Source organism: Primulina eburnea, chromosome 11 (genome assembly GCF_022965805.1).
Source record: "Primulina eburnea isolate SZY01 chromosome 11, ASM2296580v1, whole genome shotgun sequence".
Classification (NCBI taxonomy): Eukaryota; Viridiplantae; Streptophyta; class Magnoliopsida; order Lamiales; family Gesneriaceae; genus Primulina; species Primulina eburnea.
Window position 1 is genome coordinate 4,082,989 of NC_133111.1, and position 21,442 is coordinate 4,104,430.

At 37.4% G+C, this 21,442-nt stretch overlaps 3 protein-coding genes across 4 annotated transcripts; 1 reads left to right on the forward strand and 2 right to left on the reverse strand.

Moving 5' to 3' along the window:
- Positions 1–1,221: 1,221 nt before the first annotated feature.
- On the reverse strand, positions 1,222–5,208 carry LOC140805241 (uncharacterized). Of its 2 annotated transcripts, XM_073161483.1 has the most exons (6): positions 5,149–5,208; positions 4,933–4,997; positions 3,836–3,929; positions 2,476–2,588; positions 2,034–2,104; positions 1,222–1,776 (listed from the first exon to the last, which is right to left on the reverse strand). In XM_073161483.1, exons 3-6 carry the CDS (start codon positions 3,882–3,884, stop codon positions 1,512–1,514), a joined length of 498 nt encoding a protein of 165 aa, XP_073017584.1. In that variant the 5' UTR covers positions 3,885–3,929; positions 4,933–4,997; positions 5,149–5,208; the 3' UTR covers positions 1,222–1,511. The 2 variants fall into 2 exon arrangements, with proteins under 2 accessions (XP_073017584.1, XP_073017585.1); XM_073161484.1 differs by lacking the exons at positions 4,933–4,997; positions 5,149–5,208 and having other exon boundaries at positions 3,836–4,914.
- A 555-nt stretch (positions 5,209–5,763) lies between these two features.
- Positions 5,764–9,991, forward strand: LOC140804531 (uncharacterized). The gene is made up of 2 exons (XM_073160570.1): positions 5,764–7,182; positions 8,081–9,991. The coding sequence occupies exons 1-2, from the start codon at positions 5,764–5,766 to the stop codon at positions 9,989–9,991; spliced, it is 3,330 nt and encodes a 1,109-aa protein (XP_073016671.1).
- Positions 9,992–16,296: 6,305 nt separating this feature from the next.
- Positions 16,297–17,580, reverse strand: LOC140804532 (uncharacterized). The gene has a single exon (XM_073160571.1). The coding sequence runs from the start codon at positions 17,578–17,580 to the stop codon at positions 16,297–16,299; it is 1,284 nt and encodes a 427-aa protein (XP_073016672.1).
- Positions 17,581–21,442: the final 3,862 nt, after the last annotated feature.

Consider the following 21,442-nt stretch of genomic DNA (forward strand, 5'->3'; position numbering starts at 1 on the left):
TATGATTAAAAATCATGTATTAAAGTGATTTGATGTATCACTGAAGAAGACTAACATGACATGTTTTTTATCTAAAAAATTGTTTATATATTATTTGACTTCGTTTCAAATGTATTATTCTTGTGCTTCATTTATCTGGATTTAAATGTATCGTTATTAGTCATTCCTTGTGGATTTTCGTTCGATGTTCGATTAAGGCATTGTATTTCAACACATGAGGTTTGTATGTTTTAAATTAAGTTTTTCATTCGACGTTTGATTAAAACCGTTAATTTATTTATTTGTGATTATATATTTTCAGATAAAATTTTGATTTTGAACCTCTATTTGAGGTAAACGTTGATATAAATTAATTTACTTTGAGTATTCGAATATAAATTATGAATTTATCATAATCTTATGGTTTCGAGTTATGATTAAAATGCTTAATTATGTTTCTATGTATTATCAGTTATTCTTATTATTTTATATTATACAAATGATAATAACAATACTTTTTCTTCAATGTTTTATATTGGTAGTATTTTAAAAAAAATTAGTATAAAATTATGGTGTCGCAGCTTTTAACACATGCTGAATCCGCGTCAAAGTTAATGTGTCGCAGCTTTTAACATGTGCTCAGTCCGCGTCTTTTGCATAAAAATCACGCCATCTCTGATGGCGTGGCGTGACTTAACCTGACATACAACATTGAAAATCACGCATATACACGTTGCATATCTCCAACAGACTTGCACCTACCAGATGATCATAATGACATGTTCGACGCAAAGCAATGAGCTCTGGTTGCTGCTATGCAGCCATAGCGATTTGCTTGGAAGGATAGGATGAAGGACCCACATAAGCTTCACCGAGAGAGACAAATAAGCGATGGCAAGCCAAGGCTGATGCCACAAAGAACACTACAAATGAAGACCAACAGAATTTCAGCATTAACATCTGGTCTTTTCCAGCGGAATATACCGCCTTTAAGAAAATAACTCTTAGCCTTCTATCTCGAAGGATGGATTCATACTCACTACTTGGAGAAGTTATTCTAGTAGAAGAACTATTCTTCTGTACTTGGCTTCGCCTGCTACCATCACTATGGAGCTTAATCTGGAAAGATCGAACCACTTTACTAAAGCTCGACACATCCACTTGTACATTGTATCAGCAAGGGCCATGCAAAATTGTTGACGGAAAGGACTTGCCTCCTTCGAAACTGCTGCTTGTATCAATGAAGTTCCATCCCGTTGATAAATATGTTACTTCATTAAGCTCAAAATATCATGGTAATAACATCAATCTACTCTTTACGCTAACAAACTATTATCTCACAAATTCAATATGGAAGTGCAACATAATCACTTTCAGATGGACATTATAATTAGGGTCAAAAGTTTCGGCTTATCAGGCTCAACCATCCCACAAAACGACTATCGGACATCGAAACACCAGCTCTGGCAAACATACAGAGATGAAATGGAACCAGCAAAATGGCAGTAAAAAAGAAACCAAATATCCCCCACTCATACTCGTACAATCTTTGAGCCAACCAGAATGAATACTAATGGCATTCCCACCCTTGTCACCACCAAGAATCCATTAGGAAAAACAGGCTTAAGCAGTGAATAGGTACTCACTGCACTCATTAAAAGTTTTCTTAGGACGAAACCATTTTTAGATGGCAGAAGTCTGAAAACCAGATTTGCCATATCAACTTCAGGGGCAACTTGCACTGAATGACCAAGAGAAGCTCTAGTAGTTGACGGCAGCAACGAGAGCAACCGGTTCCTAGACATCAAATGGAAGGATACAATCTAGATGAAAGCACTAGATTAAAACCGATAACTAATCAATCGGAACAGGAGTTACATTTACAAAAATAATCAAAAGACAATCCCATTTGAGAACAGACACTGTATTCTAATTGGGTATATAAATTGCCAAACTACAGTTTCAGTGTGAAAAAATCTTCTTCCAACTCAAATTTGAAAAGAAAAACCATTAGTAAAATATACCTGGTTGCTCAAAAAAAGAAGAAGAAATACCTGGTTGCTCCAACTCTAAAGAAAAGTGCAAGCCTATTCCATTTAAATTCTCTCCTTCTGTTAAATACCACCTGAGATGAAAGCTTAAGTAAACTAACCAACAAAAAGCTGCCATGAACTATAACAGCATTTTCCTAAACATCCCGTTGTTATTCACAACAGTATTTGCATTGCGATGGTAATAAACTTGATGTATTTTCCAAAGTATACACCAGAACTACGGTCTCGTCCTAAAAAAAGACAAAAAAGAATCAGAAGGAAAGATGTATTAGCCGCGAAACAATGTCATATCATAACTCAATTTCTTAAATCATCTGCATTAATATGCTCAACCTCATAAGCTACAAAGTAAAGAACCTGCATTACAACAGTTACACAAGTCAACATCAATGTCAATCGCCAGATAAGTAAGGATAATGCAGTGACGAATTCAACAAAGTACCGAATGTAAAATTCTCCTTGCAGCAAGAGAATCATCAACAAGAAGTTTTTGGACAACATAAGGGCATGCGGCTTCAAATGTCTTGAATGTTGGATCTGCAGCAACTGCCCATCCTGCAGGACAGATGAACAAACCAGATAAAATTGTCAAGTGATATTTAATTGCATTGGTTCACGTAGAAAAGGCATAACAGGGCAAAATTAATATATAAATATTCTAAACAAATCACAACCAAAAAATACACATGGTTAATGTTGACAGCAAAGAGCAAACTCCTTTGTCCATTTTAACTGCAACTAGAGAAGAAGCAATAGGCATAAACCATCCAGAAATCTGATCGATAAATAAAGCGACACAAACTCCCTCAACACATTACACGGCTTTATAATGCCCTTGCTTTAAAGACAAGAATTAAGCCACCACATATTGCTTTCTCTTCTGTACGACAATACAGATTATCTGATAGGTAGGCATGACATGCTTCCAAGATTTGTTATCCAAATTAGTTTAAGACATAATGGTAGTGATTTGTTATCTGAATCAATTTAAGACATAATGCTAATTTGTTAAAACTGGAGTCTGATTACTGATGAACTTGTTCATGAACATGGCAAAAAAAAAAAAGTCATCTAAATTTATGCCCTTCCCTCTAATCTATTTAAGAAAATGACTTTCAATTTTAAAAAAAATCACATAATACAACCCACTGCAAATTTATATTTTAACAAATGGAAGTTATTTCTTCAAATTCATTCTCCCGCAGAAACGTAGATAATTGCAACTACCTATTTATCAGACCAGCTGGGGTTATAATAATCGAAAATGACTGAAACAGCTACTGCTTGTTCAAAAATGAATTGGTAATGGTTATACATTGTTGCAATATGTCATTAAAGACGAGCCTTTTGGAACTAGCACTGGACTAAATCATAGTTTCAAAGCACTCTGCTTTAATAATAGGGTCCACTGCTTAGGTGCAGAGAAAGTACAATAGCAACATTTAAGCATTTAATTATTCAGGTAGTTTGAAGGATGTAAGCTTGAATCTTGATTAATTTTAAATGGTTCATTTAAATAGTGACGCTGGCATTTCCCACAAACACCATATTAACCATTTTGTCAACCAGAAACTATACAAATAAAACACACTGATTCTTAAAGCTAGGAATGTAATAAATCATACCCACGGAACTCTTCAAAGAAAGAAAATATCAATTTGTTGGAGCTAATATATTATTTAGCACCATGGTTCTCCTAAATTCTACGCTTTAACAAAAGGAAGTAACATGTTTGAGCTGGTGTATGTGCATGGCGTCTGCACAGTTACAGATTTTTTGCACAAGCTCTTTAGAGATCTTACCTTCCAGAGAAGCAAGAAACCGCAGGACAAGTATGAAGTATGGCAACATGCGGCAATGATACTTCAATGCTATAGACCATATTTTTCCCGGAACCTTTAGAACAAGTAATCAAGCAAGTCGTCACAAAACTAATCAACATGAAAACATCATGATATTTAACTGAAGAAATTACTGAAATCTGCGAGTAAACTAAAGGGTATTCCAACATGAGGAAACATATATGCCCTGAAAGAAGTAAACATAAAATAAAAGTATATAATCATCAGAAACTGAGATGTTCAATAAACAATATAAAGTGAAATGGAAATATCGATATCAAGTTGAATAAAACACGCAGATTGATTCACCTCAATGAATGGAAAAAATCAAAGCAGCTGCTAATCTCATGCATAGGGGAAATTCAGGATATGGACTCATAGACAGATTTCTAATGACTACTGAGCAAAGTCCTCCAATTCTATGACCCCACCCAGTGTCAAGTGCAGCGAGAGCAGTATTTGAAATTAAATAAAAGATCCACTTAATTGCAACCCCTACAACATTTCCTGAATATTTCATAGAGGACTGGGTTAGGCCAAACCTATGGTCTGCCGGTTGTTATGCCAATAGCAGCACCGGTTAGCTAAGATGGTATGGAAGAACTGCTGCGCCTAGGACTGTCCTCAGAATGAAGAATAGAGACAATACACGGCGAGTGATCAAATAAGGTACATTAAAAAGTTGACCAGCACGGTACATGCAGAACTGACCCACATCCAACTGGGAAATCTAAAGATCATTCAACCAGATTCCGGAACAACAATTATCATTCTCTTACATGGCAGAACCTTAAAGTGAAGCTTCAGTAATCTTTCTAAATCTTTGTTGATCATCAAGAAAAGTGACACGAGCTATATAACCTGACAAACTAGATTGTCTGGGATCATATAAGTTTCATGTGATGATAAATGCATGGGTTCCAAATTCTTTGGTCTAAACATGATAAACATAACTATGCGACTCGTTGAATTATCTGGAATAACATTAAAAATGAAAAGAAAAACTACATCATGAATTGAAATTATATAAGTTCACGATGATAATTAGACTTTCTTACCAGACTAAACTTAATATTAGGCACTCCACTGCTAAATTCCGACTCCCCTAGGGCACCCTCAAGTCCTGAATGATTGCCAATAAATATTTTAAATATAACGCTCAAATTGCCAGCTATCAAAAGAACGCCTCTACACAGAAGACGGTCGTCTTAAATGCAAGAAAAAACACGGTATATATGCATGGAAGACCAAATAACTACATGTATGGATACTACCATGGTGAAACGTTGTATATTAGTTCCCGGTCTTATAACATCCATTTCGGTCAAATCATACACAAGGGATGCCCAATCACCAATCACTATGTGCACAATGGAAGCAAGCATAGCAAATTGATGTCTCTTCTCCATCCGACAAACCAAGCCAAAATCAAGGAACCTATATGAAGAAGAAGTTTGAAAATATCATATGTAAAAAATATTATCCGTATGTACAAAACATCACAACACTACTTAGCTATATGTAGATTTACCCAACTTTCCTGGATGATAAGTGTTAGAATTATTGGTTTATTCCTGTCTATTATTCTTTCCTTATCCGTTTATTCTTTTCTGTTTTGTTCCTTGATTTCCTCCCTGATTGTTAGGAGGATTGTTAGCTGTTAAGTTTGTTCTTTTTTTGGTGCTAGGTTTAGGGTTTCTACTGTAATATATATACTAGTTCTGATGATCAATAAAAGAGAGAATTTTATTCCAAAAACGTGCATGGTATCAGAGCCACGGCTCGAACCTTTCATGACTGCCAACCAAGGAATAATTTTTGGCTCGATTGGGCTAACCTCTGAATCAGAGGTAACCTCTGGAAATTCCCCTTCATCCTCGGTGCACAACATGACATCCACCACGATTCAAATTACTGTTCACCGTCTAAATGGGCAGAATTTCTTGGAGTGGTCACAGTCCGTAAAACTTGCAATTGATGGACGTGGGAAATTAGGGTACCTGACTGGAGAGGCAGCGAAACCTGATGAGACAGAGTCAACATACAAGACATGGAGATCAGAAAACTCTCTTGTGATGGCGTGGCTTCTCAACTCCATGGACCCCTCAATCGCCAGACCACATATGTTTATGAAGACTGCGAAAGACGTGTGGGACTCTGTGAAAGAGACATACTCAGATTCCGAGAATTCATCCCAGATATTCGAGTTGAAAGCAAAACTCTGGAACCTGAAACAGGGTGATCATGAGGTAACAATCTACTACAATGAGATGGCGGCCTTGTGGCAGGAGCTGGATCAACACTACGATGATGTCTGGGACAGCAAGGATGATTACGCAAGACAAAAGAAGAGAGAGGAGAATGATTGGGTATACATGTTCTTGGCTGGAATGAATCAAAATCTTGATGAGGTTAAAGGACGAATACTTGGAAGAAAACCACTTCCGTCTATCAGAGAAGTCTTCTCTGAAATTCGCCAAGAAGAGAGCAGGAAGAAGGTGATGCATAGCCAGGCCAAAAACAACATTGGCTCCATGAGTGATAATTCAGCCCTGGTGTCTCGAAACCCGGACACAACTCCGAATGCATATAGGAAGAAGAAGCCCTGGTGTGACCACTGCCAGAAAGCCTGGCATACCCGAGAAACTTGCTGGAAACTTCACGGAAAGCCACCAGGTTGGAAGAAACGATCTGAGAAGGCACTACAAACAGTGACTGAGATTTCTCAAGAAACTCCAATCAACTCTGGACAGCTTCCATTCACTCAGGACCAAATAGATCAACTTGTTAGGTTACTTCGAACTTCAAATCCAACTCCATCCTCCAGCAACTGTTCTGTCGCACAAAATGGTAAACCTGCCACTGTTTCCCTCATGTGTTCTAAACCTAAATGTACCTGGGTCATCGATTCAGGTGCAACCGATCACATGACTGGTTCGTCTTCCTTTTTCTCCTCTTACAAACCGTGTGCAGGTAATAGAAGAGTTAGGATTGCAGATGGGTCTTTCAACTCGATTGCTAGGATAGGAGACATCAAACTCTCGCTCACTATTACTCTTTCAAATGTCCTCCATGTTCCTAAACTGTCTTGTAACCTTATATCTATTAGCAAACTAACTCAAGACCTTAAGTGTCAAGCTAAATTTTCAAACTCTAATTGTGTTTTTCAGGAGGTGGACTCGGGGAAGATGATTGGCAATGCTAGGGAATATGGTGGACTCTACTTCCTTGATGGGGAAATTGAATCTTGTAAAGTTTCCCAAGCATTTTCTGGTTTGGAGACTACCTCTATTGATCTGAATAATGAAGTCTATTTATGGCATTATCGTCTAGGACACCCAAGTTTCTTTTATATGCAAAAGTTGTTTCCAAAGTTGTTTCTGAATAAAAATCCTTCGTTGTTTACGTGTGAAATTTGTGCTCTAGCTAAACATCATTGATCTGTGTATCAACCAAAAATGTATCAACCTAGTAGACCCTTCTCACTAATCCATAGTGATGTTTGGGGCCCTTCTAGAGTTGCTGGTCTTCTCGACAAAAAATGGTTTGTCACTTTCATAGATGATCACTCACGGGCTTGTTGGATTTTTTTATTAAAAGCAAAATCTGAGGTTGAACCGATCTTTAAAACCTTCCACAACATGATTGTCAATCAATTTCAAACAAATATTCAAATGATAAGAAATGACAATGGAGGGGAATATTTTAAAGAGACTCTAAGCAAATATTTTAGGGAACATGGTATCCTCCAACAAAGCTCCTGCCCTGATACTCCACAACAGAATGGTGTGGCTGAGAGAAAAAATAGGCACATATTAGAGATCACCCGAGCGCTTATGTTCTCTACTCATGTCCCGAAATACTTGTGGAGTGAAGCAGTTCTTACAACAGTCTATTTAATTAATAGATTACCGTCTAAAGTCCTCAATTTTAAAACTCCGCTGGATATTCTCAAAGATACCTTCCCAAACTCGAAAGTGTTCTCCTCTTCTCTACCCTTGCAAACGTTTGGATGTACTGTTTTTGTGAGAATCTTGATCGAAACATGAGTAAACTAGATCCCAGGTCTAAAAAATGTGTGTTTATTGGCTACGGATCCACTAAAAAGGGGTACAAATGTTTTGATCCAACTTCAAAAAAATTGTATATATCTTTTGACGTTTCTTTTTTTTTGAAGAAAAACCATTCTTTGGTTCTCATCCACAGGGGGAGATAAGTGAAGATGATGGTGGTGGTCTAGGTTTTTTATCACCTAATTCGGGTCCTAACAATCAAGGAGTTATTTCTATTGAATTAACTTCCAAAAATAAGGACACTATCCCTGGATTACATGAGGACTTGGTTGTAATACCAGCAAGTCCTAAAATTGTGGGAAACATTGACCACATAAATGTGGACCACTCAAAAATTTCGCATAACAAAGGATCTAGTCCAACTAGCCTGAGTATTCCTCAATCCTCACCAATTGATACAGGTAGTACCCAAAGAGGAAAATTCTATGAGCATGTCTACCAGAGAAGGGTTCCACATCAAGGAGGGAAAGACATCATATCTCAACTTGACCATGAGTCCAACTCAGAGCCATCTTCTGAAGGTAAGTTCCCAACTCCTCTGGATCTCCCAATTGCCCTACGAAAAGAAAGAAGATCATGTGCCAAATACCCTATATCTAACTATGTCTCCTATTCTAGATTGTCTCCACAATTTTCAATGTTCTCAGGTAATGTCTCATCTGTCCATATTCCAAGAAATATTCAAGAAGCTCTAGAGAGTCCTGAGTGGAAAAAAGCAGTTCACGAGGAACTTGGTGCACTTGAGAAAAATCAGACTTGGGTTCTTGAGGAGCTGCCTGTGGGGAAGTCTACTGTTGGGTGTAAATGGGTATTTACACCGAAATTTAATGCAGAGAGGATACTTGAAAGATACAAGGCACGTCTTGTGGCAAAGGGCTTCACACAAACATACGGCATCGATTATTCAGAGACATTTGCACCTGTTGCGATGATGAATACTGTCCAGGTGCTGCTGTCCATTGCTGTAAATTTGGACTGGCCTCTTCAACAACTCGATGTGAAAAACGCTTTCCTAAATGGAATGTTAGAGGAAGAAGTCTTCATGGATCCTCCTCCTGGGTTTGAAGGTACATGTGGTAAGAAAGTTTGTAGGTTGAAGAAGGCTCTATACGGCCTCAAACAGTCTCCTAGAGCTTGGTTTGGAAGATTTACCCAATTTGTGTTGAAACAAGGCTATGTGCAGGGGCAATCCGATCACACTATGTTTACAAAATTCTCAGAATCGAGAGTCTCGGTTTTGATTGTCTATGTGGATGACATTATTCTCACAGGTGATGATATTGAGGAGATGCGCTTGTTAAAAGAAAAACTATCGAAGGAATTCGAGATCAAAGATCTAGGTGGGCTTCGGTATTTTCTGGCTATGGAGTTTGCTCGGTCGAGCAAGGGACTGGCGGTTTCTCAGCGCAAATACATCATGGATTTACTAAAAGAGACAGGTATGAGCGATTGTAAACCCGCTGAAACTCCAATAGATGCAAATAAAAAACTCGGGGAGACAACCACTCAAAATGCCGCAGATGTACACCAGTATCAGAGACTTGTAGGTAAATTGATTTATCTATCTCACACTCGACCAGACATAGCATTCGCTGTGAGCCTAGTGAGTCAGTTTATGCATGCTCCCTCTAGAGACCATCTTGAAGCGGTTAACAAAATCCTAAGGTACCTAAAGGGGTGTCCTGGAAAGGGCTTATGCTTCAAGAAGAGTGAGAGCAAGAAGTTGGAAGTTTATACAGATGCTGATTGGGCTGGGTCCATTACTGACAGGAAATCAACCTCGGGCTACTGTACCTTCTTGTGGGGGAACCTAGTCACATGGAGAAGCAAGAAACAGAACGTTGTAGCGCGTAGCAGTGCTGAGGCTGAGTTTAGGGCAATGGCTAATGGGATATGTGAGGCTATTTGGGTTCAACGACTGTTACAGGACATGAGAATTGAAGCTGCTCTTCCGATTAGACTGTATTGTGACAATAAGGCAGCGATTAGCATAGCTCATAATCCGGTTCAGCACGATCGGACTAAACACTTTGAAGTGGATTGACATTTCATAAAGCAAAAACTAGATAATGGTCTGTTTTGTACTCCATATGTTCCATCATCCGAGCAAGCTGCTGACATCCTCACCAAGGGATTATTTAGACCAGTGTTTGAGAGTTGTATAAGCAAGTTGAGCATGATAGACATTTATGCTCCAACTTGAGGGGGAGTGTTAGAATTATTGGTTTATTCATGTCTATTATTCTTTCCTTATCCGTTTATTTTTTTCTGTTTTGTTCCTTGATTTCCTCCCTGATTGTTAGGAGGATTGTTAGCTGTTAAGTTTGTTCCTTTTTTGGTGCTAGGTTTAGGGTTTCTACTGTAATATATATACTAGTTCTGATGATCAATAAAAGAGAGAATTTTATTCCAAAAACGTGCAATAAGTAACGCAAATTTCCAGGATGTGGGTCCGCATGCAACAAGCCAGTCTCAAGAAGCTGAATCAGCGATGCCTCTACTCCTTTGTTGATCTAGAGTATTCGAGGCAGAAGAGTTGACAAGCATAATTCAAAAAAAGAGCTGATAGACTAGAAGTTAGACAAGCAGATGAGAGTTGGCTACTTTTCCAGCATTAAATTAAAATGAGACATGTGATCCTTGTTTTGCAATGTATTCCGATAAATGTCACCATCTAGCTTAACATCTTCCATCCATAATTTATTTCATTCTAAACACTGATACTAATATTCAGTCCCCTTACTGGTAGATTAATACTGGAAAAAGGAATACACGCTGCAGGAGCAAACACAATTTGTGCATTAACTGGAACTAGCTTTCTAATAGTAAATCCATTTAAAATAAAAGCAATTCACTTTCATAATGCCATAGCTGTACTTTCCCTAGCAAGGCATTGACAAAGACATACATCACCGAACTTTCAGTTCTAGCAAGATTATATTTTTTCTTGTTGATCTCTGGAAATTTACAACCAGCTTTATGGTCTTAGGAGTTTATCTTATCTCCAAAGCGTTATTTTGGGGAAAACCGTATTAAAATTCAAGCATTCTGCAGGTACTCAATAACAAGGAAAGAAGGGAAAAAAGTGTTTATTTTGTAAACCTTTAAAATACAGCTTTGGTTCAAGCACCAAGACTCTGGCAAGGACAGTATAGTGACAACTAGTATGTTTTAATAATTAAATTTCCTTCCATATCTTTACTACTTTTGCAACCAGGAATAATTTAACTAGGCATTTAATGTTCTAAGTATGCAACTCCATCAATATCGTGTGAAACCCAAAAAATAACCTCACTTGTGGATACACATGTACTGTATTCAAGATCAAAGTAGTATGATATACTATACGAGCTCATAAGGAGTATAGCTTTCTAGTTAAATGCATGCTCCTCTTATACAGTATTGCAATGCCAGAGTCAAATGGAATAAAGATACCAAATCCAGAAGCTTTTGCTTAGATTCTTCTGAAGATACATATATCTGTTAGAGTAGATGCCCTGCAAGCCAACGGTTGGCTAGGGAATTTATTGACTCAAGTGAAATAAACAATCTTTATTTTAATATAATTTAACTTTTTATGGTCTTGTTATACTTTATCTGTATACCCATGCAAACAGCATAGATAAAGTCCTTGATTATGCTTTAATACAAATGAATCGTAATTCGATGTTGAAACTCATTTGTAAACACTGCATATTCTAAATTCGTTCCTAGTCGATTCAGCCGCCTAAAACAGGGATAAAGGCCGCTTGAGCTCGAGACTAGCATCTGTGATGTTGTTTACTGCGTTTCTTGGTAAGGGCATAGAGATGTCCAAACATACAGATGGGTTGTCATATGATGATTATACCGAACAACCCTCCCTCGGACTTTCCAAGTGGTTATCATTCATCGAGAGGATAAGTCCGTGGTTATGATTGTACACCATTAGTCCTTACGACCCGGGACAACACTGAGGCTCTATATGCTAGGGTTGTGCTTTGACTCGTTTACCGGCTCCAGGAGAGTCATCAGGTGGCGAGGTTGGGTATAGTTGCGACACATATAGGAGCCAGTGCATTGTAGTCGGGGATTCACCGCTCACCTGCGGGTGTGGATATCCTATGTGATCTAATGAAATAATAGTGCACGGAATCTCTGGCCAGAGTATGAGATGTACGTTGGAGAAGGAGTTCTCCAATAGTACACGCGATGCCACTATTATAGTTATCACATAGTTATCGAATTAATATGCAACCCTCGATAAACCAATGGTTGCAGATTCGATCGGGATATTTGAGATGAAGGGACCGTACTGTACGTTAATCTACTGGTTCTTGCAGGCACTATCAGTGATACCTAGGGGATCATGGGGCGATGCTACTAAACGCTCTTACCATGATCCGATGGGTGCAATCAGAAATGAGTTCTGACATTCTTGATCAAGGTGTTGATGAAAAGAATGAGGCTAACTAGGGTAAGCCCGAATAAAGGATTATGTCCTGAATCACAAAGAGTTGTGAACCCACGGCTAGATGTATCCCTGAACCATTGAGGGTCACACAAGCACTGGATCGTTTGTTCTCGTTGAGAGAATAAATTCAAGGAGTTGAATTTATATTATGATATAGTAAATTCAAGGAGTTGAATTTATGATAATTAAATGTTGAGAAAATAAATTCAAGAAGTTGAATTTATGATATAGTAAATTCAAGAAGTTGAATTTATGAAATTTGGAGAGAATAAATTCAAGGAGTTGAATTTATAAAATTTATAATTTAATTTATTAAACTCAAATGTTGGGTTTATTAAATATTAAATTTTGGAGGTAATGAAAATTCAAGGAGTTGAATTTATAATTTAAATAATAAATTCAAGTTTTGAATTTATAATGTATTTAATTTATTAAGCTCAAAAGTTGAGTTGATTAATTAATAAATTAAATATGGTGGATAATATGTTTAATGGGCTTGTAGGGGTACAAGTCCAACATATTAAATAATTAAAGTTTTAATGGGCTTTGATTAAATTAATTAAACTAGTTGGACTAGTCCAATTAATTAAATCAAGCCCATTAATGTTAATTATGTAATTAGGTTTTAATTTAATTATAAATAATGGTTGATAGGTCAACCCTAGCCACCACCACCATAACACCTCACGTGAAGCATCCTCCAAAGAAAAGAGAAAAATTCGGCCACTTGCTTTTAAGAAAAAAAATTATTGTGCCGTCTCTCAATTATTTTCTCTCCTACGTAAAATATCTTCCAATTTTCTAGTGCAAATTGGAAGAGGAATAAACCATCTAGTCGTAGACCTAATTCGAAGTAGATCGAAGAACGTTCGTATGGATTCGCGAAGAGCTATCTCCGCTAACCCCGGAATAGTTGGAGCCACGTGATTTAATCACCAAAGGTATAAATTTCTAACATCCTATGAATGTTTTGTTAAATCATACGAGCGCCCAAAGCAAACAATATCTTGAATGTCAAGATTTAAAAATTTTAAAACTTCCGCTGCGTTTGGGCGTGTAGAAAACCGGGATCCAACAATATCAACTCGTTCGGACTGTTCCCAACCATCCATTCCATAGTGAGAACTCTTTTTGTGGTCAAATGCAGAAATACTTTAGGCGAACAAATAAACAGAAAGCGAGAATGAACTTCCTGCAGAGAAAAAGATCAAACTGAGGTAAAAACTAATTAATGAAAATGGACTGGAAATAAATATATGTTTCACATAATAGCTCTAGACTCCAGAAGTAACCATCATTTACCTCTATCAAGGAAAGAACCTGTCTCGCTAACATCCTAATCCGTTCGCTGAAGTCAACATATATTTGAAAAATTCAGATAATTTAATTAATCAAGCTTATGTCAACAAGTTCCATTTAGCTCATCCCATATGAAATTGAAAATCACATGGATAAAAGTAAAAGAATAAATAGATACACAATGTTTCTTTTTTATATATATAAGAAACGATATTTTATTAATAATTAAGTGTCAATTATATTAGTGGACTAGTGATCCACTAAATCAAAATCTACACAAAACTTTAATACTTAATGATAAACAAAAGCCCAATCTCGCAAAATATCAAGTATGGTGACATTCTTGAACTCTTCGCGAGTGCCAACCCACAGTGCTACCGCTATCTTTATTCTTTCCCAGCACTGTTCTCGTGATTCGTCCTTTTCATCAAATATTCTTCTGTTTCTTTCGAGCCAAACGAACCAGCAGATGCACTGAACAACGACCTGCCAAAAGGTTTTTCCCTTGATACCTGTCTGCTGGCCAAGGTCCATAGCAAATAATCTCTCTGTTGATTCCGGCATCACCCATACTAGCTGAAGTTCCTTCAACGCCTTAGCCCACAAACCACACGAGAATGGACAATGGATGAGCATATGATCTTGAGTTTCTGAGTCATTCTTACACAAAACACACCAACTCGGACAAATATTCATCGAGGGCCACTTTAATTGCATGATCTCCGAGGTCGGTAACTTACCCTGGGTAGCTATCCATGAGAACACCTGTATTTTTATTGGGACCGGAACCTTCCAAATGTGGTCTAGAAGAGGAAAAAGTGGAAAGTGCGTACTTGGAAAAAAAGACTCGAAGAATGATTTGACCGTGAAAGCACCAGACGAATCCCCTTGCCACACTCGATAATCCTCTACCCTTTCGACCAACCTCACACTCTCTATCGATCCTAATAACTCGGTCAACTGGATGAGTTCCTCATCTCTGACTGCCCTTCTAAAATGAAAATCCCAAGATTGAGTATTTAATTGGCTAACGAAAACAGAATATTGAGAAATTGGGATATTATGAACTGATGACAACTGAAATAAAGCAGGAAATAGCTCTTTGAACGAAGAATCCCCCAACCACCTATCTTCCCAAAATCTAACCTTATTACCCCCCACCTTTGACGACACAAGCCGCTGAAAAGTCGGGTAAATTCGTGAAATAAATTTCCAAGGGCACTTGAACGTAACATTTCTCGCCAAACCTGCATCCCACCCGTTTTCTTGAAACCCATATAAACTCACAATGATCTTCTTCCAAAGAATTCCTTCTTCGGTGCAAAATCTCCACCACCACTTCCCCATCATGGAACTCAAAATGATATTTCCAACGCCTAACCCCCCTTTTTCCTTAGGTTTACACATTTGCTTCCACGCAACCAAGTGGCTATGAACATCTCCATCTGCTCCATCTCAAAAACAATTCCTTGAAATCCTTTCAATCATTTCTGCAATAAAATTTGGCATTCTAAAGAGAGACAAGTAATATATCGGAATCGAATTCAAAACCGATGATATCAAATTCAATCTTCCTCCTCTTGACAAAAATGCTTTTTTCCATCTTGCCAATTTTTTGGCAACCTTAGTCACAATCGAGTTCCCAAAACGATTCTTTAAATGGATTTCCACCTAGAGGCATTCCCAAATATTTAATAGGCCAACTCTCCTTACCACATCCAATTTCTTGTGCCAATAACTCAACCTCACTTGCTTCACAGTTGATACCCATCAATGCACTTTTTTCAAAATTTATTTTTAATCTAGACATAAACTCGAATGATCTCACTACTAAAACCAAAAACCTGATGTGGTCCTCATTTCTCGCAAAGAATAGTGTGTCGTCCGCGAACTGAATGTGAGTGATCTCTATATTGTCTCCACCCACCTCAATCCCCTTTATCATATTTGTTACCTTGGCCTTATCAATCAATCTTCCCAAAACATCCACTACCAAGCTAAACAATAACGGAGACAAATGATCTCCCTGTCTAAGTCCATCATGCGCCCTAATTTTCCCCCTTGGCCTCCCGTTAATCATAACCGAGAATGAGACGTTGGACACACATCCTTTGATCCACTTTCTCCATCTGTCTCCGAACCCTTTTTTCATCATCACAAAATCGAGGAACTCCCAATTCACATTGTCGTAAGCCTTTTCGAAATCCACCTTAAACACCCACCCTTTCTTCTTCTTTCTCCTTCATTCTTCAATCAATTCATTCGCTATAAGAACACAATCGAGTATCTGTCTTCCCTCGACAAAAGCGTTTTGCGATTTCGAGATCGTATCTGATATGACATTTTTTATCCTTGAAGTTAAGACTTTTGCTAGAATCTTATACAAGCTTGTGGTTAGGCTAATCGGTCTGAAATCCTTAACTTTGATAGATTCACTTTTTACCTTATCAAAAAAATATAAGTTTTGTTGGTAATACCATTTACGACTCTCGTCCGATAAAATTCATCAAAAACTCTCATAAAATCTCCCTTAACTATATCCCAACAATCCTGGAAAAAAGCCAAAGTATCCGTCTGCCCCTGGACTCTTACCACCATCACACTCGAAAATCGCTTTTTATTTCATCTTCTTTAAAAAATTTCTCTAGTTCTCGGCTCATAGAATCGTCAATGAGGCACCACTCGACGCCTTCAATCCCCCAACTTCTCACATCCTTCTTTCCATAAAACTCCTCGAAATACCTCAAAATAATTGCTACAATCTCATCTTCATCACTTGTGATCGATCCATCCTCCCTTTCTAATCTGTTTATGGTAGCCTTGCTCCTCCTTTGATTTAAAAGTGAATGGAAAAACTTTGTATTCTGATCTCCCTCTTTAACCCATTTAATCTTGCTTTTTTGGTAATGTATTCGATTCTGTCGACATATTAAATCTTCCAACTGCATTTTATTTTCCTTTCTCTCATTCGCTACCTCTTCCGACCCCAATCCATCACTCTCTAACTCATCCAACACGCTGATTTTTCGTCTTAACTCCCCCATTCTCATATCCACCATCCCATAAACCTCCTTATTCCATCTCTTGATTTCCATCTTTACCGATTTTAGTTTCATCATAAATTTATACCCCTCCCAACCTCGAACCGCCGCTCTGTCCCACCAAATTGATGCTGAAGATTTAAAATTTTTTTCCCTTACCCACACATTCTCGAATCTGAAAGCTGTTGGACCCCACTTAATTTTTTCCAAAACAACAGGGAAATTATCAGAAGTGATTCGTGGCAAAATTGTTTGCCTGTTGAATGGGAAAAATTCAGTCCAACCTGTCGTGAACATGAATCTATCCAATCTACAGCAAATAGGCATATCCCGTAAGTTCGACCACGTGAATTTTCCATTCAATAAAGGTGGATCACATAATTCCAACTCTTGAATCAATGAATCAAAGCATCTCATGCTTGAGGTTTGTGAATGACTGTTCATTTTCTCACTTGAAGTTCTAACCACATTGAAGTCACTCCCCAAACACCATCTCTCATCACATAGAACCCTTAGCCCGGCCAGTTCATCCCAAAAGTTATTTCTCAAGCTTGGTTTCCACAGCCCATAAACAGCCGTAATCCACCAAAAATTGAACTCATTCTTTGGAATTTTTATTGAAGCCGAAAACTCCCCTATCAAGTTGTCCTTAACTGGAATGAACCTAGGATCCCACATAATCAAAATCCCCCCTGACCGACCCAATGCAGGTAAAATAACCCACTCCACAAACCTTGATTTCCATATACTTGAAATAAATCTCCTATCCACCACCTCCTTTTTAATTTCCTGTAGCACGATTAAATCCGGTTTTTCTTTAACAATAACAGCTCGAATCATGCCCCTTCGTCTTGCTGAACCCGCACCCCTAATATTCCATGAAAATATTTTCATTGATTGACCTCATCACCCTCCACAATGATAGTAAAATTACTGCATTTTCTTTCCACCAACCTTACTTTCGTCTTGAGTGATCAACAAATCCACTCTTTCCACCCCCATCTTTATTAGACATTCATTTTCAACCGCCCACTCATTTTCTTCCCTTTCGAACCCCTCATTACCTTCTTTCCCTGTCTGCCCAAAGTTCTGTCCTAAGAAGATTTTCCCCGACATACCCGACTTCTCAGCAAACTGTGTCTGCCCCACCCTTACTGATTTCTAAAACCCTCCCACTAACCCCTCACCCGAGACTGACACAGGAATAGAGCACAAAGAATTTTGATCAAGAAAAACAGAAAAAGAATTGGGTATAGTGCTTACCTTTCTCAGAGATAACGCAAAAAAATCATTCAAACCTTCGAGTTCCATTGAATGCGGATTTGACTCATCTGAATTTAATGAAATATGACTATTGTCGTCATTTATGTTGCCTTCTTCCTCTGACTTGTCATCCATTGCATCATCTGATATTGTTTGCTCCCATTTCCCATCTTCTTCCTCATGCGTATGAATCCCATTCTCGAATACTGTAAGAAGTGAAGCTCCTCGCTTTGTGAACTTAGCTGCCTCTTTCTTTGACTTCACAATCTTCCTCTGATAAAAAAACTCAAATTTTCTTTCTTTTAGATTGTTCTCTTCCGCCATGTTGTTGATTGTCCCTTTGAGAAATTCATCCTCTTCTTTCGACCTCAGTTTCTTAAGAATCTTAACTTGCCTGCCTCGAAACACAGGTTCTGAACAGCAGCCTCTTCCATCTGTATTTTGTCCCTTGGCCTCGGCATCTTGTAGTCTGTAATGAGGTGTGATCGCCGAACCAAATTTTTGAGAGTTATGCTTAGATTCGTAGGATCCTTCTTCCATTGTTTGATCCTGATGTTTAAATTTTTCCGAATCCATCCATCATGATTTTCATAACTACCATTACCATTACCTCTCTGGATGAACCCGAGCCCGCCAACACTCTAGCACCATTGACTACCTCTTGAGCATACGATCTTTTTTCATATGTTTCATATGCGTCTATGTCATGGTTCGCTGTCACGGTCGCGGAGATCGGAACGGATGCTACCGTTCCAATTACAATGAAATTTCGCGGAACGAGTATTTAAAAAAAATATTATAAATATATAAAAATTAAAAATTTTGGAAAATATTTAGAAATATAAAAATTAAAATAAATATCATTTAAATAGATTATTTGATGTAAATAAGAAATTTAAATATTTTTAAAATTTTATTAACAATTTATTGAACACAATTTATATCGTCATTATATTTAAAATATTTCCAACCATATCAAAAATTAAATATACTATTAAAAATTATTTGTATTTAATTAATTAAAATTTTAAAATATTTTCGATTGGATATATATAAGTTCGCACAAATTTGAATCAATTTAGAGTGATGGACTAATAATAAGCATCAAACTTATATAAAGTGATGTTACAAATTATTTAACATCAATTAAAATAGAAATATTTTATAACTATCTTAGTTTTTTCACACTTTAATTTGAAAATTTCTCAATAGAAATAGTTGACTTGCGGTCTCTTCTTTATTAGTCTTTCATTGATGGATGCAGCGGGAAGAAGACTCAAGATTCACCATCTCACATCAACCGATGTGCTTTGCTTTCCAATGTTCCTAGAGAAATTAATGTTAAGCTTATTAAATTACTCATATCATATGATAATATAATAACAATGAGAAATGAAATATAAGTTGATGAAAACAAACATTTATATAGAAAGGTACATGTAAATGTTATATCGTCGAGACTAATACCATGAGGAATGACGTGGAGGAACAAAATCATTAGTGTATTCTTCTTCGGGATTCAGTTGAGAAAATTGATCTCCACCATATGGTTGCTGATATAAACCAGTGTTAAATTGTCCTAGTGGATATGCATTGAATAGTGGATTTGAAACTGAATGTATATGGTGTAAAGAGGGAGAATTTAATAATGTATAGGACCTACAATTGCATTATTTGTACTAGAAAACAAAGATACGTGCATTACTAAATCTGCCGCTGATTCGAATTTGCGACGGTTTTATGCAAAATCGTCGCTAAATTTAGCGACGGTTTTTATTCAACCGTCGCCGATTTTAGTTTGGCGACGGTTTTATTCAAACCGTCGCTAACTATAGCGACGGTTTTATTAAACTCGTCGCCATGTTAAATCGGCGACTGTTGAATAAGAGTTTTGAAAGGAATTTATTCCTTGATATTCTTTCCTTATTTGAATATCTCTAGTATTTTGCCTTTCTAGATATAAGATTTAATATATGATATAAATCTAGGATTGATATGATACATGATATCTTTTAGAAGTGAAAATATCTCTAAGATGTGATATCCTTGTTTAAAAGAGTTTGTTTCCTAATAAACTCTTTTTCTATGCTTAATAGGGTTTGCGAAGAGATGATATATATAGAGATGAGATTTAATATTTTCGGTGTACGAGAGACGAAGCTGCTAGGAAGAATTTCTGAGTTCAAAGATATCTCGTGCCATCGTTATTGTGTCGCTGTGAAGTGCTGACAACATTTGAAGACAACACCTAATCACTGTTTTGATTAGTGTGCTGATTTCTGAAGATTTTTCACTTCTCAGTTGATGCATCCTTTGAGTTTTTGGTTATACGGTTTGTTAGAAGTATAGGATGCAATTTGTCACTCGCCTATATGAGGGAGTTGTTTTAGTCTTTCACTAGTATCGGTTTTTGTAAACTTACAAGTTTTTCTAGTGAATTGTTTTGCCCTGAGGCATCGCACAAGTACTTGGTACTTGTGCATAATTTACATCTTGTCTCGCATATTTTTTTTCAATTAAGTTATGTGTTAATGTGTTAAACTAAAATTTCCGCTGCATGTTGTCGTGAGTGTTACAACACCTACAGACAACACCTACAATCTGATACACGTAACACTTAACCGTATTTTTTTCATACACTGTGGAAACGAAACTTTCAATTGGTATCAGAGCCTACGCTTGATATTACTAAGTGAGATTCTGTTTTTTTTTGTTTTGTTTCCAGGTGAAAAAAAAAAAAATTCTTATGGAAGCTTCATCAAATACTGTCTTTAGGCCACCCGTGTTGGATGGATCGAACTATGCATTGTGGAAAGTAAAGATGAGGGTCTTCATTAAATCCATTGATGAAAGAGCTTGGCAACGTGTACTTGACGGTTGGAGTCCACCAAAACTAGCGGATGCTGATGGAGACACACGACTTAAACCTGAAAGTACATGGACTGTGGATGAAGTGCAATCTTCAAACTATAATTCCAAGGCTCTCAATGCTATATTTTCATCCGTTGACACAAGGATGTTTAATTTAATCACCACTTGTGTATGCGCCAGAGATGCCTGGGAGATACTCCAGAAGCACTGTGAAGGATCTGCGAGTGTGCGTAAAACTAGGCTAAGGATGGTGACAGCAAAGTTCGAAAGTTTGAGAATGGAGGACAAGGAGTCTATCCTTGAGTATGACTGCCGGCTAAGACAACTCTCAAATGAATCACATGGCCTAGGAGATCCCATACCAAATGAAAGATTGGTGAACAAGGTCCTAAGATCTCTTCCTGAGAGATTCAATGTCAAAGTCTGTGCCATTGAGGAATCTAAAGACACTTCAAACATCAATCTGGATGAACTCATGAGTTCCCTAAGAATTTTTGAAATGAATCTTGATCTGCAGAAAAAGGATAAAGGGAAGACAATAGCCTTTGAAGCCTCAACCGAATCATAT

Bases quoted from the DNA above. Each gene is read 5' to 3' on its own strand.
- LOC140805241 (XM_073161483.1), bottom strand. From the start codon at position 3,884: ATGTTGCCATACTTCATACTTGTCCTGCGGTTTCTTGCTTCTCTGGAA. The intron at 2,105-2,475 runs GTACTTTGTTGA...CTTTCATCTCAG, and splicing joins CAAGGAGAATTTTACATTCG to GTGGTATTTAACAGAAGGAG. The intron at 1,777-2,033 runs GTATTTCTTCTT...TTTGATGTCTAG, and splicing joins TTTAGAGTTGGAGCAACCAG to GAACCGGTTGCTCTCGTTGC.
- LOC140804531 (XM_073160570.1), top strand. From the start codon at position 5,764: ATGACATCCACCACGATTCAAATTACTGTTCACCGTCTAAATGGGCAG. The intron at 7,183-8,080 runs GTCTATTTATGG...TCTCATCCACAG, and splicing joins CTATTGATCTGAATAATGAA to GGGGAGATAAGTGAAGATGA.
- LOC140804532 (XM_073160571.1), bottom strand. From the start codon at position 17,580: ATGATTCGAGCTGTTATTGTTAAAGAAAAACCGGATTTAATCGTGCTA.